General features: G+C 38.8%; 1 protein-coding gene across 3 annotated transcripts in view; it reads right to left on the minus strand.

Moving 5' to 3' along the window:
* The window catches only part of LOC110331577 (ATP-binding cassette sub-family A member 8-B), a 58,630-nt gene that overhangs the window by 11,926 nt on the left and 26,468 nt on the right, over positions 1-20,236 (minus strand). For 2 of the 3 annotated variants that reach the window (XM_021212312.2, XM_029546003.1), the window contains exons 13-28: positions 19,692-19,867; positions 19,116-19,235; positions 18,769-18,907; positions 17,247-17,337; positions 14,629-14,768; positions 13,842-13,961; positions 12,408-12,603; positions 10,398-10,564; positions 8,457-8,590; positions 7,498-7,635; positions 6,521-6,628; positions 4,789-4,962; positions 4,530-4,643; positions 1,602-1,721; positions 775-837; positions 293-384 (exon numbers count right to left, since the gene is read on the minus strand). In XM_021212312.2, the coding sequence (XP_021067971.1) occupies positions 293-384; positions 775-837; positions 1,602-1,721; positions 4,530-4,643; positions 4,789-4,962; positions 6,521-6,628; positions 7,498-7,635; positions 8,457-8,590; positions 10,398-10,564; positions 12,408-12,603; positions 13,842-13,961; positions 14,629-14,768; positions 17,247-17,337; positions 18,769-18,907; positions 19,116-19,235; positions 19,692-19,867 (2,092 nt within the window). The remainder of the gene's footprint in view (positions 1-292; positions 385-774; positions 838-1,601; positions 1,722-4,529; positions 4,644-4,788; positions 4,963-6,520; positions 6,629-7,497; positions 7,636-8,456; positions 8,591-10,397; positions 10,565-12,407; positions 12,604-13,841; positions 13,962-14,628; positions 14,769-17,246; positions 17,338-18,768; positions 18,908-19,115; positions 19,236-19,691; positions 19,868-20,236) is intronic. The other variant, XM_029546004.1, reaches the window with a different exon arrangement.

Genomic DNA, 20,236 nt, shown 5'->3' on the forward strand with positions numbered 1-20,236 from the left:
ACGACAGCCTTTTAGATCCAGCCCCATTACCCCTCCTCCCGGGTTGCATTGCATGCCCTGTCAGAGACTTTACTGTCAGCAGTGTGGGTCTGTTTCTGTCACTGCATCACAGACAGTCTTCTTTGGCTTGTGTATCTGAGCCTCGGTTAGCTCCAGTACATCCTTCTCCCACAGTCTATCCCGACACAGCGGCCATAGGTTTATTAATTGGCTTGTCTTTGCATGAAAGAAAAAAAAAACCCAGAATATTGATTGGTGAAACAAAATAACCCTCAGTTCGATCTCTTCCTACCTAAAGATGGGATCTTTCCTCATTGTTTTCTTTCCAAACTTCCATTCCAGACATCGAAGGGTAAAAATAAAAAGGAAAACATGAAGGAAAGGCTGGGAGAGAGAGGGGGAGTGCGTTAGAAAGCACAAAACGACCATTGCCTTAGTATGAAGTGAACTGGTATAATTCTTGACAAGAGCTATATTCAATAACAGTTTAAATTTCCAACATCCTCCTTGGCACATTTGGAAATCATTCATTTTCATTACAAATCAGCTGTAAGTATGGACTATAATTTTTTTTCTATCACAGGTACAAGTGTTCTTAATATTTGGCCAGTAATTATCTTGTCAGTTAATCTTTATAAAAATAGCTGTCTCTGCCTTTACAAATACTATATTTGTATGTATTATGAAAATCTTATCTCTGTGTTAGTAAAAACACAGCATGAATTAACATTGTTGAGTATGATTTAGAACCCAGTAAAAAGAACACATCCTTACAATGAGGAATACCAGGAATGGCTCTACAATATGTGCTCCTTCAAAGACCCGATATATGAAAAGCTAGAAAAGAAAAAAAAAGTAGTTATATAGGGAAGTTTCATTTCACAGATTTTTTTTTTATCACTGGGAATCTGAATTGACCCTAAACAGTCTCAATGACATTTTCCCAAGTGCACTAGAAATTTCAGGCAAGTGTTCATTCTGACATGTGCACTGAGGAGCCGGTCAAAGAGATTTTATCGGAAGCAATGAGTTTTACTGATCACTTGGTGAGAGAGGATCTGAGGTATGTTGAGCCAGCCCTCCTCAAATGATGAGAGACCTACTTTTAGTTTTATTCCACAGAAATCCAGACACTTCCTGTGCCCTCTGCTTCTCGCCTGATGCCTCCCCTCCATTCCTCCACCTCATTGCTACCTCTTTTCTATACCAGGCAACTTTCTTCTTCTTACAGAGGCATATATATCATATAGAAAGAAGGGAATGTATTTGTGTAGGATGCTTCTCCAACCTCCCCTCCCCCAAATCACGAAGCTTAACATCATTTTATCCACATCCATTCGAACCTAAGTAAGCCTAGAAACACTGAAGGCATAAAATGACTGTGAATCATATTCTGTTTCCCGCCACCTAGTCCTACCCATCTCCATGTGTTAAACAGGGGTCAGCTGTTCTATTAAATGTCAAGTGGAACACAATGTCCCACCTGGAAGAAAAGCCACCAGCATCCTCATGCACGCTCTGTAAGTTCTAGAGACCCATGAGGATGTCAAACTTTTATAAACTGTCACAAGTTCCAGGATTTGAGACAGTATCTTACTTACATGCATAGACAAGATTAAACATCCAGTCAGAGTGGATGGTGGTATTAAAAAGATGATGCAGTACAGTACACCATCCATGTTGAAATCCAGAAACATCACAACCACTGAGAACACAGTGATCTATAGGGAGCACAAACATACATGTTAGCTGCTCTAAGTTTCATGTCTTCAGATCAAGAGATCTCATGATGAAGATAACACAGTCCAACTTTCCTTTTTACTTCTGTAAATTAATTTAAAAGATCAGCACACAAAGCAATGGATTTTATGACGACATTGTGTCCCCCTTTAAAGCCTCACACCCGTTATATCACACATAGTATCTTTAAAATCTAGATGCTCATGCAGGAGGAAGACACCACACACACAAACACACACATCACACACATCATACACACCACATACAAACGTATACACACAAACACATATACCATGCACATACACACATCACATATACATACATACCACATACATACCATACACATCGCATACACACACACACCACATACATATCATTCTAAATTTCAGCTCCAACTTTCTCATTCAAAAGGAAAGCAGTGTGTTTGTGTGAGCATCCTCTGTTTTTTTGTTTTTTTTTTTAACAACTTAGGAGAAATGCTTTGGCTTAGACATTCTCACGCGAAACATCACCAGATAAACCTAGAATCTGCTATATAAAATACTTTAACTATGGACAAGGGGGAGAAACTGACATGCATTTCTTCTGGGGGTCAAATTTAGAATAGGATAAGCATTAATTTGAAATTGACATTTGACTGGAAAAAAAAAAGCCAACAGCAACAATAGCAACAGATTATTTTTGTTAGCTCTACCAGTGGAGAAAATTAAGCAGAAATGCTAAAAGACAAATTTCTGGCAACAGAAAAAGATTATAGGCATACAACACCCTTCATTTTTTTTAAAACAATGTGTGATGACTTCTTCAACATTTTTGCTACTTTCTGAGGTTTGTGTCACTGTTTTACAAGCTGTACAAGTTTGTACAGTTGCTAGAGGATTCTTTCTTGTTTATTTCCTGCATCTGTCATCCACACTGCAAAATGGAATGAGCTCCTAGGAGAAGCTGGGTGACCTCTCCTCTAGGGCCACATTCATCCCTTATGCTCTAAATTGCACTGTTGTATGTTCTCCAGATTTCATTTCTCCATTTTTGGTGTGTGGTGTGTGTGTGTGGGTGTGTGTGTGTGTGTATGTGCATGGTATATGTGTTTGTGTGTATGCATATGTATGTGGTGTGTGTGCATGCAATGTATGTGGTGTATGTGTGGTGTGTATGTGTATGTGGTATATGTGTGGTGTGTGGTGTGTGTATATGTGAATGGTATATGTGTTTGTGTGTGTGTGTTTGTATGTGGTGTGTATGATGTGTATGATGTGTGTGGTGTGTGTGTGTTTGTGTGTGGGGTGTATATGTGTATGTGGCATGTGTGGTATGTGTGTGTATGTGGTGTGTGTATATGTGGTGTGTGTGTGTTTGTGGTATGTATGATATGTGTGTATGTGTATGAGGTATGTGTATATGTGGTGTGTGTGTGTGTGTGTTTGTGGTATGTATGATATGTGTGTATGTGTATGGTATGTGTGATGTGTGTGATGTGTATGTGGTGTGTGTAGTATGTGTGAGTATGGTGTTTGTATGTGATGTGTGTGTGTGTGGTATGTGTGTGTGTGTGTGTGTGTGTGTGTGTACATTTGCATGTGTGGGTTTGCTTGGCCTGAGCATGGTTAAACCAAAGGTCACCACTTTGCTAGGTTGGCTAGTCATAAGATCTACCCATCTCCATTCCCCAGCACTGGGTATCCAGTCACATATGCAGCCATCTCTCTCTCTCTTCTCAAGCCTGGTGTGGGGGTTCTAAACTAGGTTCTCATGCTTGCATAGCAAACATTCCACACACTGAGCCATCTCCCTAGCCCTAGCTTGTACTTTTAAAGTGAAATTTCTGCTTCTATCTTCTTAAACCTCCCTACTATTTTCATAGAGCTTACTGCTTTATTGCCTAATAGACCTTTAAGATGGAAAAGATCACAGATCATCTTTATTATGCTTAGTTTAATAAATCATTGTCTATTAACTGTAATCTTTTCTAACGCTGGGATGACACCATCCATTTTTCGCTCACAACCAGCCTTCATTTTCAGCACAATATAGAAGTCAATAAAATTTTACTCAATGAATAAATTTACTTTTTGCCACTATGAAATCACAGGAAATGACAATATGCATAGACTACGTGTGTATGTGTGTGAGTGTGTGTGTGTGTCTTTGTGGTGCTGATCCTCTAAGGAGTTTGAAAAAGTAGTTTCTGAATTTCTAGTTTAATTAATTAATTTATTTGTGTGTATGTATACACACACACACACACACACACACACACACACACACACACACACACACAAACACACGGACACTGTGTATGGAAGCCAGAAGAGGGTATCTCCTGGACCTAGATTCACGGGGGATTGTGAGTCCCTTGATGTGGATGCTCAGGTTTTCTGCAAGAGCAGCAAGTGATCTTAACTGCAGAGCCACCTTTCCAGCCCCATTAGTTTGTACTTTAAACTATACCAGCAACAGAATCTGTAGTATGGTAAATTGTGGAGGCCTTTCTAATCACTTCACTTTCAGGAAACATGCAAATGATCTAATTTTCTCCTAAACCAACATTTTGTAGTTTTTTTTTTTTTTTTTTTTTAAAAAAAAAAAAAACAATGTGACCTTTTAATGAAAGACAAGTACAGAAATGGGCTGGGGTGGGGGGAAGTGCAGATTTCAAAAGCTATCTGTCCTTGAGGCAAATGTAGATATGGAATTGAAAATATTAATGGCAATTTTACCGAGGACATAAAGTATTAGCTTAGAAGTTTATATGGCATAAGCACGGTAAATGTCCCGAAGTAACTTACAATATAGAAGCTAAGTGACCAAAGGCCGCTGTTTTTTTTCCCCTTGCGAGAAATGAACGAAATCACATACGTTAAGAAGATCAGGGATACGGCATAGCCAACAGAACATGGGATCTAAAAACAACAATGGAAATGTGAGTCTCAGAGAGCGACTAAAGCAAGGTAGGAAAACCCGTAGACTACAAACGCTGCCATGGTTAGCGCCCGGCAAAGCACGGCTTGTGAAAGCAGTTTGCATTTACAAACCATTTGCACTTACTTGTATGATGTGACTTATAATAGAAAACATGCCTTCTTGGAAGCATAAAAGGTAGTCTATTAAAGACATGAAGAGGAAGACAAAGCAGTACAGGGGGATGTCCACCAGTGCCTGCCCGACCCAGTAAGCCGAAGGGAAGAGGCCAGAGACTCGCAGCTGGAACCAAGCTTTGTTCTGTCCAGGAGAGAGTAGAGAGACACAACATGTGACTTCAGCTTGAGTTTTAAAAACTGTAGAATATTTAATGTTGATGTTTATTTATAATAACTCTGGACTATTGTGATAAGTACTACCCAGGCTGAGAGGTGTGGATGACTGACAGATGTAGCAACCAATCAGCTGCTTTGGTGATGGTCACATTGTGGTTCATCACATACCTGGGAGGTACGTGAAGAAGATTTCCTATAATCAAACATCCCCATGAGTGGGCAGGGACTTACAGGGCTGAGTGTGTGAATGGAAGGCTTATCTATTGAGCAACGCATTTCCCATTGTCTGTACAACTGTCTAACTGCACATATAAAATGTGTATGTGAGCCGGGCGTGGTGGCGCACGCCTTTAATCCCAGCACTCGGGAGGCAGAGGCAGGTGAATTTCTGAGTTCGAGGCCAGCCTGGTCTACAGAGTGAGTTCCAGGACGGACAGGGCTACACAGAGAAACCCCGTCTCGAAAAACCAAAAAAAAAAAAAAAAAAAAAAAAAAAAAAAAAAAAAAAGTGTATGTAATATTATGTAAGTGATTTGATTCAACTGCATTTTCTTTTTTGAGGCAGAGTCTAATATAACCCTGACCAGTCTTAAACTCACAGCACAAGTTCCTTCTGCAGCCACTATCAGGTCTGATTTTATGTAGGACTGAACCCAGGACTTCACACATACTAAGCAACCACTCTGCCAAATGAGCCATATCTCAGCCCTTTAAGCAATTTAAAATACTATATATAACAGGAATAATTATTTGATAAATATAATTACATATACTATACACCATATATGAGGTTATACTTATATTTTATACACAGTAATTTCTAGATATTGCATATAACATATATAATACATAATTGTATAATATATAATTGCTATATTTTATATTCTATAAATTATAGACTGCAAAGATTCATTTGAATCAGAAAAACTACAAATTGGAATTTACAAATTGTCATTTAAATGTTGGAAGTTTTAAAATACTTATTCTGAAAAATATTCTATTGTATTCATAGTTATATCAGAATTTGCTTATTAATTCATATCTGAATGGGCATCTAGGGGTCAGCTTGCATGAGAATTTTGGTTTTCCAACAGCAGAGACTTGTTCATGCCAAGATACACTTTGGATAAAAGTTTCTCATCTCACTTCTCTGATCACTCACCATGTCAGCCATTGTTCTTAACACATTTCCCACTTGTGTATCTTCTTCAGTAAAATATTTGCTCAAACATTTGTTCATTTAAAAGTTGATTTAAGGACTCTATACATTTTCAACACCTTTTAGATTGAAAATCTATTGGAGATAGATGAATTGATTTATTTTCCAATTTTGTATTTTATTTTGTATAGCTGCATGATTGTATTTAATTAACACACAGAATTATTTAAATTGATTAATTAAAAACTGTATCGTGTGTGTGTGTGTGTGTGTGTGTGTATGTGTGTATGCATGTAATCACTATACTTTCAGCTTCTAATTTACAAAGTAATTCAAGTTCCAGTTACTCACAATTCGTTATTACCTTATAGTCTGTGATGCTGCTCATGGCAATATAAGGAGGGCAAGCAGAGGTCAGAATCAGCCAGAATGCAGTATTCCCCAGGTATTCTAAAGGATTAGTAATTTCATCCTGAAAAGGAAAAGCTAAATGAACAAATTGGGAGTTTCTTTTCCTGGAATAAATTTTAAAAATGCTAAATTGATTGTATGTCTTGGGTGTCTGTTGGGATCTCCAAACTTTTCATAGTCCTTCCAGTTTGTAAGCTTGACTTTGGACTACTTCATGCTCAAACTTGCCAGTTAAGAAACTGATCCCAAGAGCATGCATTGATCAAAAACATTGCATAGTGGGAAAGTATTAACAATGTATTTTTATGTCATTCACTCTATGATTTACGGCGATGTTAGGTAATACATGATATGTCACAGCTGACATCCTCAGTTTCCCAACTGATCTTTAATTATCTCAAATGTGGTAGCTGGGCTCAAGAACCATATCTAACAATAGGCACATCAGGAGGAGAAATGGAAATTTTAAATTTGTTCTGTATTTGGAAAAGTTGGTATAGTAAGACTAAGGTAGGTCAAAGGAGTTAATATTACTGGCAAGAACCTGGAGTTATTCTAATGAGGATAGTTTGAAATTCCAGCCTGAGCTTTGTCCAGAATTCTTTCTTCAGTAGCATTTGTAAAAGTAAAGAGGCTCCCCCCTCCTCCTCCCCTTCCTCCTCCCTCCCAACCTCCTTTCTTATTTCATTCTGTGTGTTCATTCCTTCGTATTAATCACAGTTCTGTACACTCTCACTCTAGTCCTCTCTTATCCTCTTAGGGAAAATGTTTTAGTTTGCATTTTTAAAAGCCCAGAGGTCTTGAAAGATGCTGGTTTTCCAAAGCCACAGAAGCCACTGTGAATCCAAGTTGGTGGATTCCAAAAGGCTATGATTCCAGGATTTTACAAGATGATCAGGGAGGATGCTGCTGCAAAGGACTTGAACTTACCACGAGATACGTGCTTCTGTCGGTTCGGATGCGGGCTGACGGTTTAACCATTCCAAGTAGCCCGTTGCTAAGGATGTCCATCAGAACTGGGAAGCAGTTCAATCTCTTGGTATTGCACGCAAACGAAAAGCTGTGGTTCTAAAAACATAATAAACAAAACCTCCTAATTATCAAAGGTCTTCATATTTTTTTCCCAAGGAAAGTAAAATTTGGGATTTTAAGATTCAATGACGTTGTGGTTGTTTCTTGATGGTGCTTGGGAATCACATTCACCACCTCACAGTATGAGAGTTGAGCTCTCCCCACTGAGCTACATTTTCAGCCCCAATGACGTGTGTGTTTTAAAAGCGCTTTCAAATAAGAACAAAAGAATCCCACAAATGCTGTAAGAAAATTATAATCTCAAAAACAAACAAACAAACACACAAACAAAAAGCTGTATAAATAAAAGCAAGCCCTGGTGTAAGTAAAACAAGGCATGTTCAGAATGAAACAAAATCATGTATTTAATCTGCCAGCTGTCTTGTTTAGGGCTAGAGTCATGTTTTAAAGTGTTTATTGTCATAGACAAAACAGCATTTCTAAGATTATATGTGGTATAAAATCTATAAAGGGAAATAGGAGTATATACATATACACACACACAGACACACACAGACACACACATATATCTATATCTATATCTATATCTATATCTATATCTATATCTATATCTATATCTATATCTATATCTATATCTATATCTATATCTATATCTATATCATCTATATCTATCTGTCTGTCTGTCTATCTATCTATCTATCTATCTATATATATATATATAGAGAGAGAGGGGGGGGAGAGAGTGTGTGTGCACTTGCTCTTGTTTCTATTTCTTAGACTGGAGGAGACCTGAGTATTTTAGGGCTATATTATCTTTGCACACTTCGGTGGAAATTCTGAGCTAGATACTAGCATACCTTCTCATTGCCAGACACTATAAGGGCTCCATTGTAGGATGGGTCATCTGTTCCATCTCTGGTTCCAGAAGCATCGACTTCCAAAGCTATGTTCTGGCGCTCCACAGAATGGATAAAGTCATCAATGCTTGCCTCTGAGGTGCAATTCAACATATTAGGTATTTCAAAGATAGAAAAGTCCATGTTAAGTTCTGAATCTCAATGCTACAATATGTACTGTACTTTCCCACATAATCATACCCTTGCATCGTGAATTAAAATTCGACTAATTGCTCTAGGAATTTATGCTACAACAAATGTATTTACTGATAATATATAACTCTTTCATACCATATGACTCTTGAAATAGTTTTTTTCCCTAGAATCTTGCAATGAATAGCTATGGACTTTTAATGGTAGGTAATTTCTAACCACTAAATGTATGAAAACAGAATACACTATTATGAGATTATTACTTGATTTTCAAATAGTTTCTTGATGCGGGAAGTCAGTCTGGTGACATGAATAACTTTGCAGAGCTTCTACCCAGATAATCAACCAGTGTGTAACTCTCGAAACTGTCCTAAGCATATGCAGAAAATGAAGAAACAAATACTTAAGAAAATCTACTAAAATTGGCAAGAACACTTCTCTGAGAAAGTCAGCGAGCACACAAGAAGACCCTTAGCACCACAAGCCATTAACAAAACACAAATGGAGACCAGAAGAGAAAAAGGACTGAGGAGATCATTCGGTCAACAATGTGCTCACTGAGCAAGATGATGACCGAAGTTCAATTCCCCAGCACCCACACAGAAATCCAGGTGTGTTGGCACATGTTTGTAATACTAGCATTGGGGAGGCAAAGATGGTCAGATCTCTGGAGCTCACTGAGGAGGCAGCGTAATGAGTTCAAGTTTCAGTGAGAGAGAGTTTTAAATAATAAGGTGACTGAGGAAAACATCCAATGTTAAACTCTGGCCTTTAAATGCATACTCGTGCATACACACCCTTGTTTACAAAGACATGCACCCACATAGAAAATGCATCCACACGAAACAGGAGATATCATGTGACAAGTGTGATACTTATAAAAAAAATCAGGAGTGGGAATCATCCAAGAGATGCAGGAATTTGAACACGTACATTGCTAGAATACGCATGCACTCACTTTGAAAACAACTTAGTGGATCCTTAACAGTTTAAACATATGTATTATATGATCCAACAATCCCAGTTCTAAGAGGATACCCCAAAGAAATGAAAAAAATCTTTACAAAAAATACATAATCATTGATCAAAATATTATTCATAATCATTTGTAGGTGCTGGGAGCCATGGCCTCAGCCATGGCCTTGTGGATATTTTCTAGCTTACATAAACAATCCTGAGAGAACATTCGTGGTCATAACAGTAAGGATGTTTATGGGAAAAGAGGACACTGTGACCCTTGGTTCCAGGAGCTGAAGATTGCCACCTGACCTTCAGAGAGCCCCTGGGCTCTTTCCCCCTCCCTTGGAGCCTCCTCTTGCTTATGCTTATATTGCTACTCCTGAATAAAGTTTTGAGAGCTTGATCAGTATGATTGACTTGCTCTCATTCTTCGTGTCTCTTGTCCCCCCCCTCTCTCTCCTGCCCTGGGTCCCCACTGATTATCCCTGCAGGTAGGGGAATGTAGGGGGATGTATCCATTTACAGGTGAATGATAAATACAATGTGGTATATGTACATACTAGAATACCATTAATACTCTCTTTAATTAAACAATTAAAACGAGACTATAAGGTCTCAGCTATCTCTATGGTATTTTTGAATGAAATGTGTTTTTAGTAGAATCTTCTTTTCCTTGCCTCCGCATTCTGCTACCCTTGACCTTCCCTAAAACCTCCCCACCACAAGTCCTTGTCCAGCACCTTCAGAATGAAACATAGATACATTTGTGAATTGGAAATACATTATTACCTGTCTTATTAATGATCAATAACTGAGTGAGCATGCCCTGGGGCTGTTGTTCAGGAGCAAGGAAGTATTCGTGTGGGGAAAGTTCCCAAGTGTAAGAGCTTTGACGAATTTTCGTTGTGATATTTTTGAAAAGAAGAGGACAGATGCCGACTGCCAGAATCAAGAGCCTGCAGAGAATAAAAGCTGTCACTGTGAGCATATTATGATTGATCTACTAATCACAAATATTAAATGGGTAACTCTGGCCTATACTTTTTAAAAAAGATTATTTAGTATGTATGTATGTATGTATGCATGCATTTAGTGTATATGAGTACTCTATCTGCATGTACACCAGCCTGCCAGATGAAGGCATCAGATCCCATCATAGATGGTCATGAGCCACCATGAGGTTTCTGGGAATTGAACTCAGGACCTCTGGAAGAGCAGACTGAGCCATCTCTCCAGCCCTGCCTATATTGTAAGAGTGCTTTGTCCCTCTCTCACTTCTAAACTCGAGGGGACGAACTGTAGCTTTACTCTTTGATCACTTCTCTTGCTTTTCTACACTTGGGTGTCTGATACCACATATCTTGTGGGTGCACATGGTCTGGACACCCAAACTCTGCCTATTTCTTGTGAGTCCCGTGTGATTCTCCACCTCTCTGGTGGTTAATTCATCATCACCCCCCTCCAAGAGTTTCCTTCACATCTACTTTACTTCCCATAGTTTCTGAGTCTATAATGACCATATGATCTCTTTATTCTCCAGACTTATATTTTAATTAACTTATGGCTTATTCTAAATTATTATGTTATTTAATAAAAGAATCGATTAAAATGTATCAATTACTAACTAATAATAATTTTTATTTCTTTTCCTTTACTCTGTTTCAAGGAAATTAATATATCCTAAAATACCGTTATCATATTTGCTAATTTGAAACCTTCCTCCATACCTAATTTATAAATATCTCTTGCTTAGATCTTTTGAAATGACTGGCATCCTTTCATTCTTTACTCTCTATATGTTACTACTATATTGGTAATTATAATGCAAATTTTCTTCTTCAATCATTTATCAAATTTTTGTGTACTGTTTATTGGGGTTGAATTATGTGCTAGGATGTGTAATTCCACTTCTTAATTTAAAACACAGTGATCCTGGTGCCGGAGGGATACCTCAGTGGTTAAGAGTCCTTTGTAACCCCAAGGGCTGGGATTTGCATCTCAGCATCCATACACCAAGCCAAGTGTTCTGCATATATCTGTAACCCCAGCTTAAAGGAATGAGTACAGGAGTATGACTGGGATTCGCTGGCTTCTAGCTTAGATGACAAAATGTGAGCCTCAGGTCTAGAGAGACCCTGCCTCAAAGGAACAGGCAGAGAGTCATAGAGGTGCACTTCTGATATTCTCTTCTGGTCTCTACATGCACGTCTAGGTATGTGCACCCGCACATGTGTGTGCGCACACACTCACACACATACATATCAATGAATCAGAAAACCTAATAAAAATATAATTGTCAAAGAAAAATCATTTATGGATGGGTAAGGTATCATAGACATCATAATAGCAATGGAAGATGATTAGTCTCCAATTCAAGGATGCTACCTGTTGTGTACAGAGTAGGAGTGGCTATCAAGTTGCTGTCACTAAAGAAGCTAGCAGATGCCATGACATCTAGGCAAGTGTTAATTGGATAAGCACACAGTGTCAGGTCTGAGACACTGATACGTGGGCACTGGGAGAGAGGATCCCCCGCAACGAGCCCACAATATCCCATGGTGATGAACTTGAAAGGGAGGAGATATGCAAGGAAACTTTCCATCACCTCCGCTTTCCCTTTAGAATTGTCTTACAAATATTATAAACTGCACCATCTAGTCTCCTAATAGATAATCTCTAGGACCAACGACCAACCCTACAATGGCGCTTACTTAGCTTAGTAGAGTGTTTTCTCTTCTTGCCCCACCTTTGTTATCTTTAATGTTATGTACGAGAGCTCAAAAGCATCCTGATACTCACACAGATAAAAGTGTTTTCCTTTCATGCTTTAACTTCAACAGGCGAACCTTTGCGATCGCACAGGTTTGCTGTCTCCAGAGAGCCATACCGTCTGTCTTCTTTGTTTCCATAAGTGAAGAGAGAGCCTGCTCCATCTCCATAAGCCTTTCTGTGTCCCCAGATCTCTCTGTTTGTCCTTCTCCCACGATGTCAAACTCTGCAAAACACAGAGGAGGCAACTCCTAAAAACCCACTTCAGGCACGCCTTGTTGCAACCACTGTTGAAGCACATTTTACCTACACTCTTGTCTTCTGTACTCCTCCGCACATTGTACGGCATCACTGGCTGCTGCACTGAGCCAGAGAGAGAGAGGGAAAAAAAAAAAGAGTCCCTTGGTTGAACAAAAGCAGGAATTAAAAAGGGTATTTTTGTATACAGAAACTATATAAAGGGACTTCTAGACTTGACATCGGCTCACAGTAGCTGTGGTTATGTGCACAAGGTCTAGCTGGCAAAATTCTAGTGTGGATAGAGGATGAAATTCCAACCCTGGCTTTGGAGCTATGAACAGTTGATGGTGGTAGAAGGAGTGAGAGTCAATATTCTTGGTACAGCTCCTGGTGTGTTGCCCATGCTCCTCCAGTGGATGGTCACACCTCCATGTGCATCTACATAGCACTGATTCAGATCCCTGGAAATTATGACCAAAACAAGACAGAATATGGTGTTGCTTGCTTGTAGTCCCAGTACGTGGCATAGGAGACAGAGACAGTTCTAGCCCTGATCTTGCTGGCTAGCGTGCCTAGAACAGAATGAAATTCCAGATGAATGAGTAAAGCTGCCTCAAAAAAAAAAAAAAATTGGAATGCACCAGCGGAATGAGTGGGAAGGCTGTTCTCTGATTTCTATACCTACTTGCACGCACACATGCACCCAGACTCACCACACCCATGGTACATACAATACACACGTGAACACATGCAAAAGAATAATCCAAGGATATCCTCTTATATTTAATGAGATTGATCTCTATATTTCCAAAGCGGTAAACAACTCTGAATGCACTGGATGAGAGTGCAAAGTAGCTGCCTTCATCCTTGGGAGCATGGTAGGAGAGGACCAATGGCGTCAGGAAGCAGCAGAAAGCAACCTGATCTCATAGACTGGTCATCTGCTGCAACAGATCGAATTACGTCAAGTCCAAGTCACAAAGTGAGTTTACATCATCTACTGATTCTTTCCCTTGAGATCCTTCACTGAGTGAGTGGGCATCTTACACAGCCTTGTCTAAGCAAAGCCTCAATAACAGAGCCTTGCATTTTGTAATCTTCTCTTCGTAATGGGTGTTTTTGAGGCACAGACCACACTGAGTGTGATCAATATCTTTACATGTTTTTTTTTTCATTTTTTTATTTTTTATTTTTTTGCTGTTGCTGTTGCTGCATTTTAATTACCTGGTTCATCAATTGCTTCTTTTCCTTCTAGCTTCAGGAACACCTCATTCAAAGTTGTCATGGAAACACCATAGTTTTCAATTCCCAATCCAGGACAGCTGTCAAGACTCTGGCAAAGCTCTAAAGGGCACACACAGCCAGTGAGTCACCATGGGCACAATCATGTGAATTGAGAACATATTTCTCAGACTCAGAAATGAAAGTGTATGGAATTATAGGTGATATGTGGCAAAGACACAGAAATGAATATTACACAAATTATTCCATTTTTCAAATTCTGGGTCATTTTGTTTCACATTTATGCTATAGGCTCAAATATTACCCTCTTATAGTCAATTCACTGTATTCATTTACATTTCTATTTGAATTTCATTTTAGTTTCACTTTTACAATTTAGATAATTACATAATTTTAATTTCTCAACACTGAGCTTAGATAATTGAAGTGGCTATTCCAGAGAACATATACAAGTGCAAACCACTTCTGCTGTAACCAGCAAAGGAGAAAGAATTAATTTTTTTGAGCTGTGAGTACAGCTAAGATATTGTGCTAGCCACAAAAGACGAAAAGCTGAAGGGAACTCTCTAACATGTTCAAGCATTTCAACTCAATAATTAGAATATAGTGTCTCCTCCTATGGATAAAATATTACTTTGTTACTTTTTCAATCAGGTTTTAAAATCTGAAAATATAAGCTCTCATTAGATTGTAGTTATACAGTGATCATCATAGCTACTACAGTAAATATTATATCTACGTTTTATTTTGTTGTGTTAATGTACATTACCTGGAAATCTATAAGTTGTTTCTAAGGGTAATGTATAGAGAAGTTTCCCTTCTCCCTCAGCTGATAGCTTGGCCTCAGGGATGTGCTGTTTAACAAGTGATGTGATGTTTTCTGGAGCACAGGCTTCTTTCAGCTGCAAACTGATGTTTAAAAAAAGACATAGACTATATGATACAATCTATCATAGAATGAAAATAATCACTAATTTCCTTGGGGCAAAGAGTCCACCAAAATCTAGTGGAAGATATAAGGCATGTAAACATGAAAAGAAAAACCAAACAAAGAGATCATAGGAAATAATGTGTGAAGAAAAAAAATGCTAATCAAAATTATTGGCCAGGCAACTCAGGGATGGTGGAGAGGGAAGGCTGGCAGTGATTCAAGACTCCAAAGTGTCAACAGACACAAAGTTGAAATACCAGGGATATAGCCAAGATCGGAAGTACACATGATAGCTAGTGTAGGGTTTGATATTCAAATGAAGTTGAAGCTGGCTAAATGGGATCTTTATACTGGTTCAAGAGAGCCAAGGGCTTTTGAGAGTCATAGATGCCAGACAAGTACAATTATTGAATTAGTCATCCGATGTAAATTCATTAAATTCTTAGTGTATCTAGTGAGTGAATAAATTTACATAGTCCTGCCATAATGGAATGACCGAAAGAGGGAACGGGGCAAGAAGTAAACAATTAAACCTTCAAGTAAGACACAGCAGTGTTATGAAAGATTCTGAGCTGCAGATAAAAATCAATAATATGATGCCCATAGTTTTAGTTTCCTTGTTGTATCTATAGCAAAACATTGAATAAGACCAAAGACTCTTGGAAAAAAGCATTATATGCATTCAAAATACTATAGTTATTTCTCATTTGTATAAATGTAAGCTAATAGACAAAAATCAAACTTAGGAAGTATACAGTAGATAGTATATCTGTCGTGATCTGGCCCTGAAGTTTGTTTTTGATGACTGTAAAGTACATTTTAATGTAGATGAGAAGTTTCCTTATTGCTAAGAACAATTATTTTTACTATAATTATCAGGTCATGTGACAAACTGAATAGTAGCAGTGGCCACACTTAGCAAACCTTTAACAATGGTAGGCATTTTCTTTAACCAAATATTTAAGACTAAATAATTTAATTTATTCATAAACCATGTATGAACTTACAAGAGTGCTTGGAATTTCAAGAAGAATCAAAATCTGCCAAGGAAACTAAATTAAAAATACATTTCTCCTCTTTACTGATATTCCTTTGGTGATAAAATGAATTTGAGAAATGTGTTTTGGATAATATGGTCACTGCACAAGGGCCATCTATTATAGTGTTTTTCTTCAAGGATCCTTGGAAGGAGGGGTTGATAAATTTATTCTGCAAATGTCTGATAGTTTACTCCATTTACCTCTGCATCAGCTATTCATCTCTACTGGTGAAAAACAGATAAAAACAAACAAACAAACAAACAAACAAACCCCATGGTAGCTACCAGCACCATACAAGAGAATCAACAGGGCTATTTCCTTGCCAAAAATATTTTTTTAAATACACAAACAATAAATGGTTTAAATGTGCTGACTTTTGTTTAAAGGAAGAAAATAAACTTTTATGCAAATTATAGTCCCAAGGTCCCTGAAGAGTCCCATGATCTGGGTGGGGATTCTGACTAGCACGATTTATTTGAGAACATAGTATGTTGCCTAGCATATCACATGGCAAGACAACATCTCATATATTTTTCTGCAATATTCACTTGCAGTCCCTTTATAAATGAGAAAACTAAATTTTATAGTTTAGTTTCTAAGATATTAAACACTGTGACTTAGGAAATAAAAATTAGGTCATTACTCAGAATTGGAAGATGAACCAAGTTCTCACAAGATATTATTCAGATGGCTGAGGGTCAGCAAGTAGGGATGAGTTCAAGAAAGTAGGCAACCCATAGGCATAAACTCAAACAGTGGTAATTGTAGGTCATGGCGGGACCTGAATGAAAGCAATGACCTTTTCATATTAACTAGGGATTGTTGGATAAGGGAGCCTTCAGGGCACAGAAGCTACCATAGGAAAACCACCCCCATGCCATCTGGCTACTTAGTTCAGCGAGCAGAATGGAACCATTAAGACGTTTTCTTGTAGCTGGGCGTGGTGGTGCACGCCTTTAATCCCAGCACTCGGGAGGCAGAGGCAGGCGAATTTCTGAGTTCGAGGCCAGCCTGGTCTACAGTTTGAGTTCCAGGACAGCCAGGGCTACACAGAGAAACCCTGTCTTGAAGATGTTTTCTTGTTGTTATTGTTTGTCTCACTGCATTTATGTTCATTTTCTTTCTTAAGAATAGATGCATAACTCAGAAACACTAACCAATTAATACAAAATTCAAATCTTAAGAAACATGAATATCAGAATGTGTTGTGACAGGTTTAGATTTGGACAATAGTTTTGAGGTTACAATGAGCCAGCTCAGCTCCTGACTCCATAGCTTATTAACCCATTGTTATAGTAATAATGCTTCTCAGAGTTCATGTGCTGGAGATTCAGTCCCCAACCTCACAGGGTTGAGAGGCAGGAGGACTTTTAAGAATAGGTTCAGTTCTAAGGACTCTGTGACCCTTGTTCTTACCTTAAGTGATAACCAACTCCCCATTTCTTCTTCAGAAACAAGGACGAGCCTGCACACTTCAGCTTCCCTTTGGAGATGAATACTTTCCTATCTGAAGAGGAAGAAGGACAGAAGACACAGAGCCCTTTGAACTGTGAGTGAGCACTCCAAGTTGATTTAATTCAAATATGAGCAAAAGAATTAAGCTTTTAGAATGTAGACTTCCTTTATTTACAGTGAGTTTCTTGGCAGTTCGTGCCACTACACAACATTTAATGACACATTTACAAGATATGCTGAAATGGAGCTGGAGAGCTAGGCCAGTCACTAAAGTGCTTGCTGTACAAGTTCAGGACCTGTGGACCTCAGAATCCATTTAAAAAGCTGAGTTTGGCAATTTTCAATTGGAGGTAGAGGCAGACAGATCCCTGAGACTTATTACCATCCAGTCTAACCTACAGAGAGATTCTGTTTCACAAAACAAGGTAAAGAGCTCTTGAGGAACAATGCCCAGAGTTTCCTCTGGACAGCACATGCACATACAAATCTGTACCTACATGCGCATGAACACACAGATACCCATACATGCACACACATACACGACCCAGTAAAATAATTGATGTTAATATGTTTGTGCTACAAAAGAACACACATGATATGCTCTCACTGAAAAGTGGATATTAGCCCAGAAGCTCAGAATATCCAAGATATAATTCCCGAAACACATGAAACTCAAGAAGAAGGAAGACTAAAGTGTAGATACTGTGATCCTTCTTAGAAGGGGGAACAAAATACCCATGGAAGGAGTTACAGAGTCAAAGTTCGGAGCAGAGACTGAAGGCATGACCATCCAGAGACTGACTCACCTGGGGATCCGTCCCATAAACCACCACCAAAACCAGACACTATGGTGGATGCCAACAAGAGCTTGCTGACAGGAGCCCAATATAGCTGTCTTTTGAGAGGCTATGCTAGTGCCTGACAAATAGGGAAGTGGATCCTCGCAGCCAACCATTGGATTAAGCACAGGGTCCCCAAAGAAGTAGCTAGAGAGAGTACCCAAGGAGCTGAAGGGGTTTGCAGCCCCATAGGAGGAACAACAATATGAACTAGCCAGTATCCCCAGATCTCCCTGGGAACTAAACCACCAACCAAAGAAAACACATGGTGGAACTCTTGATTCTAGCTGCATGTGTAGCAGAGGATGGCCTAGTCAGTCGTTAATGGGAGGAGAGGCCCTTGGTCCTGTGAAGGTTCTATGCCCCATTGTAGGGGAATGCCAGGGCCAGGAAGCAGGAGCGGGTGGATTAGTGAGTAGGGGGAGGGAGAAGGGGATAGGGAATTTTCAGAGGGGAAACTAGGAAAGGGGATAACATTTGAAATGAAAATAAAGAAAATATCTAATAAAAAATGTTTGTGCTAAATTCACATCGTCACCACATGTTTAGATCAGGAGGCTAAAATATAGCTCCACAGAACCCGATCTTTGGTTCTCAGGTCCCTGAATAGCCTCATCATGATGCTTAAAGGAGCCAGCCATTACCAGCCAGAATGTCAGCCTCATCCATGAACTGCGTGCTGAAGAGGACCACACGGTCTGCTTTGCGCTCCTTCAGGAGATTCCACACCCGGTGCCTTGAAAAGGGATCCAGCCCAGCAGTGGGCTCATCCAGTAGGAAAATCTAGAGGAAGGAAGTGGCAGAGTTTTCCTCTAAAGAGAAAAGCTCTCCCAGAAGCAGCGTAGTCTCCTTACTATCTAGGTTTAAAGGGATATTGAGTAATGTTTGCTCTTATGCCGCATATTCTAAGTATTTTTACAACACAGGTCCTTTGCAAAGCAAAGTTTTGAATTCTTACTGAAAATTACCTAGAAACTCCAGACTGGCTTACCTGAGAATCTCCTAAAATGGCGATTCCAAAAGTTAGCTTTCTCTTCTGTCCCCCACTTAGGTTTTGAGCAAGGATATCTTGGATATTTTTCATTTCCAATTCCAGCAAAACCCTTTGCACCTGAAAAAAATACAAGAGTTAGAACATACACAAAATATTATCTCTGTGTTTTTTTTTTCCTTCTTCATAAGTACAAAGCTGTTTTCTGGGATGGGCAAAAACATAGACTCTGGGGTCAGAAGTTCTGGGTTTGACCGACAACTCATGTTTACCTACATCATAAGCCTGTTCAAGGCACTTGCTTTCCTGAGTCTGAGTCTCTTTATGTGTAAGATAGAGAGAACAATGACATTTGTCTTGAAGGGTTGCTTCAAGGAATAAATGATCTTTTGCATTCAATGTTAAGCAAATGTACCTTATACATTATGTTTAAATATCCTTTTGTAAATTGGATTTCCTTATCTAACACTACATACCAATTTACACCAAGAAATGGAAAGAAGATGCATCTAGACACAAATGGGTCTTAACATTCACACGTAGACCAAAAACGTGGTCCTACACATACATATGTACCTCTTTCTCCACATCTTGGGGTGGAATTCCTCTTATTTTGGCAAAAAGTCTGAGGTTTTCTCTCACAGTAAGGAAGTCAAATTGAACATTGGATTGTGGACAAACTCCAGAAATCCTCAAGATGTTTTCAAGGTCGGCCATTTCTGATAATTTATTATTATAGATGGTGACAGAACCTGTCATAAATAATCAAGTGTTAATATGGGGACAGTGAGCCAATGAAAATATTTATAATCAAAAACTCTCCATTTATTCATTTGATTTTAGGTATATGGCTTTATTTTCAAGGTTTATTATTTATTTATTTGGTGAGTGTATGTGTTGATATGAGTAAAGACATGTATATGTATGAATGCATGTGCTTATGTGTGGAGAGGACAGAGGTTATTCTTCACAAAACTCTCATGGAATCTGAAGCTCATGGATTTGTCTAGTCTGACTGGCCAGGGAGCCCCAGGGATCTTCCTGTCTTTGCCTGCCCAGTGTTGGAATTAAAGGTAGGGCTATTGGGCTCTCCTGACCTTTTCTTTTGTCGTAAAGACTTG

Source organism: Mus pahari, chromosome 14 (genome assembly GCF_900095145.1).
Source record: "Mus pahari chromosome 14, PAHARI_EIJ_v1.1, whole genome shotgun sequence".
In the NCBI taxonomy this organism is placed as follows: Eukaryota; Metazoa; Chordata; class Mammalia; order Rodentia; family Muridae; genus Mus; species Mus pahari.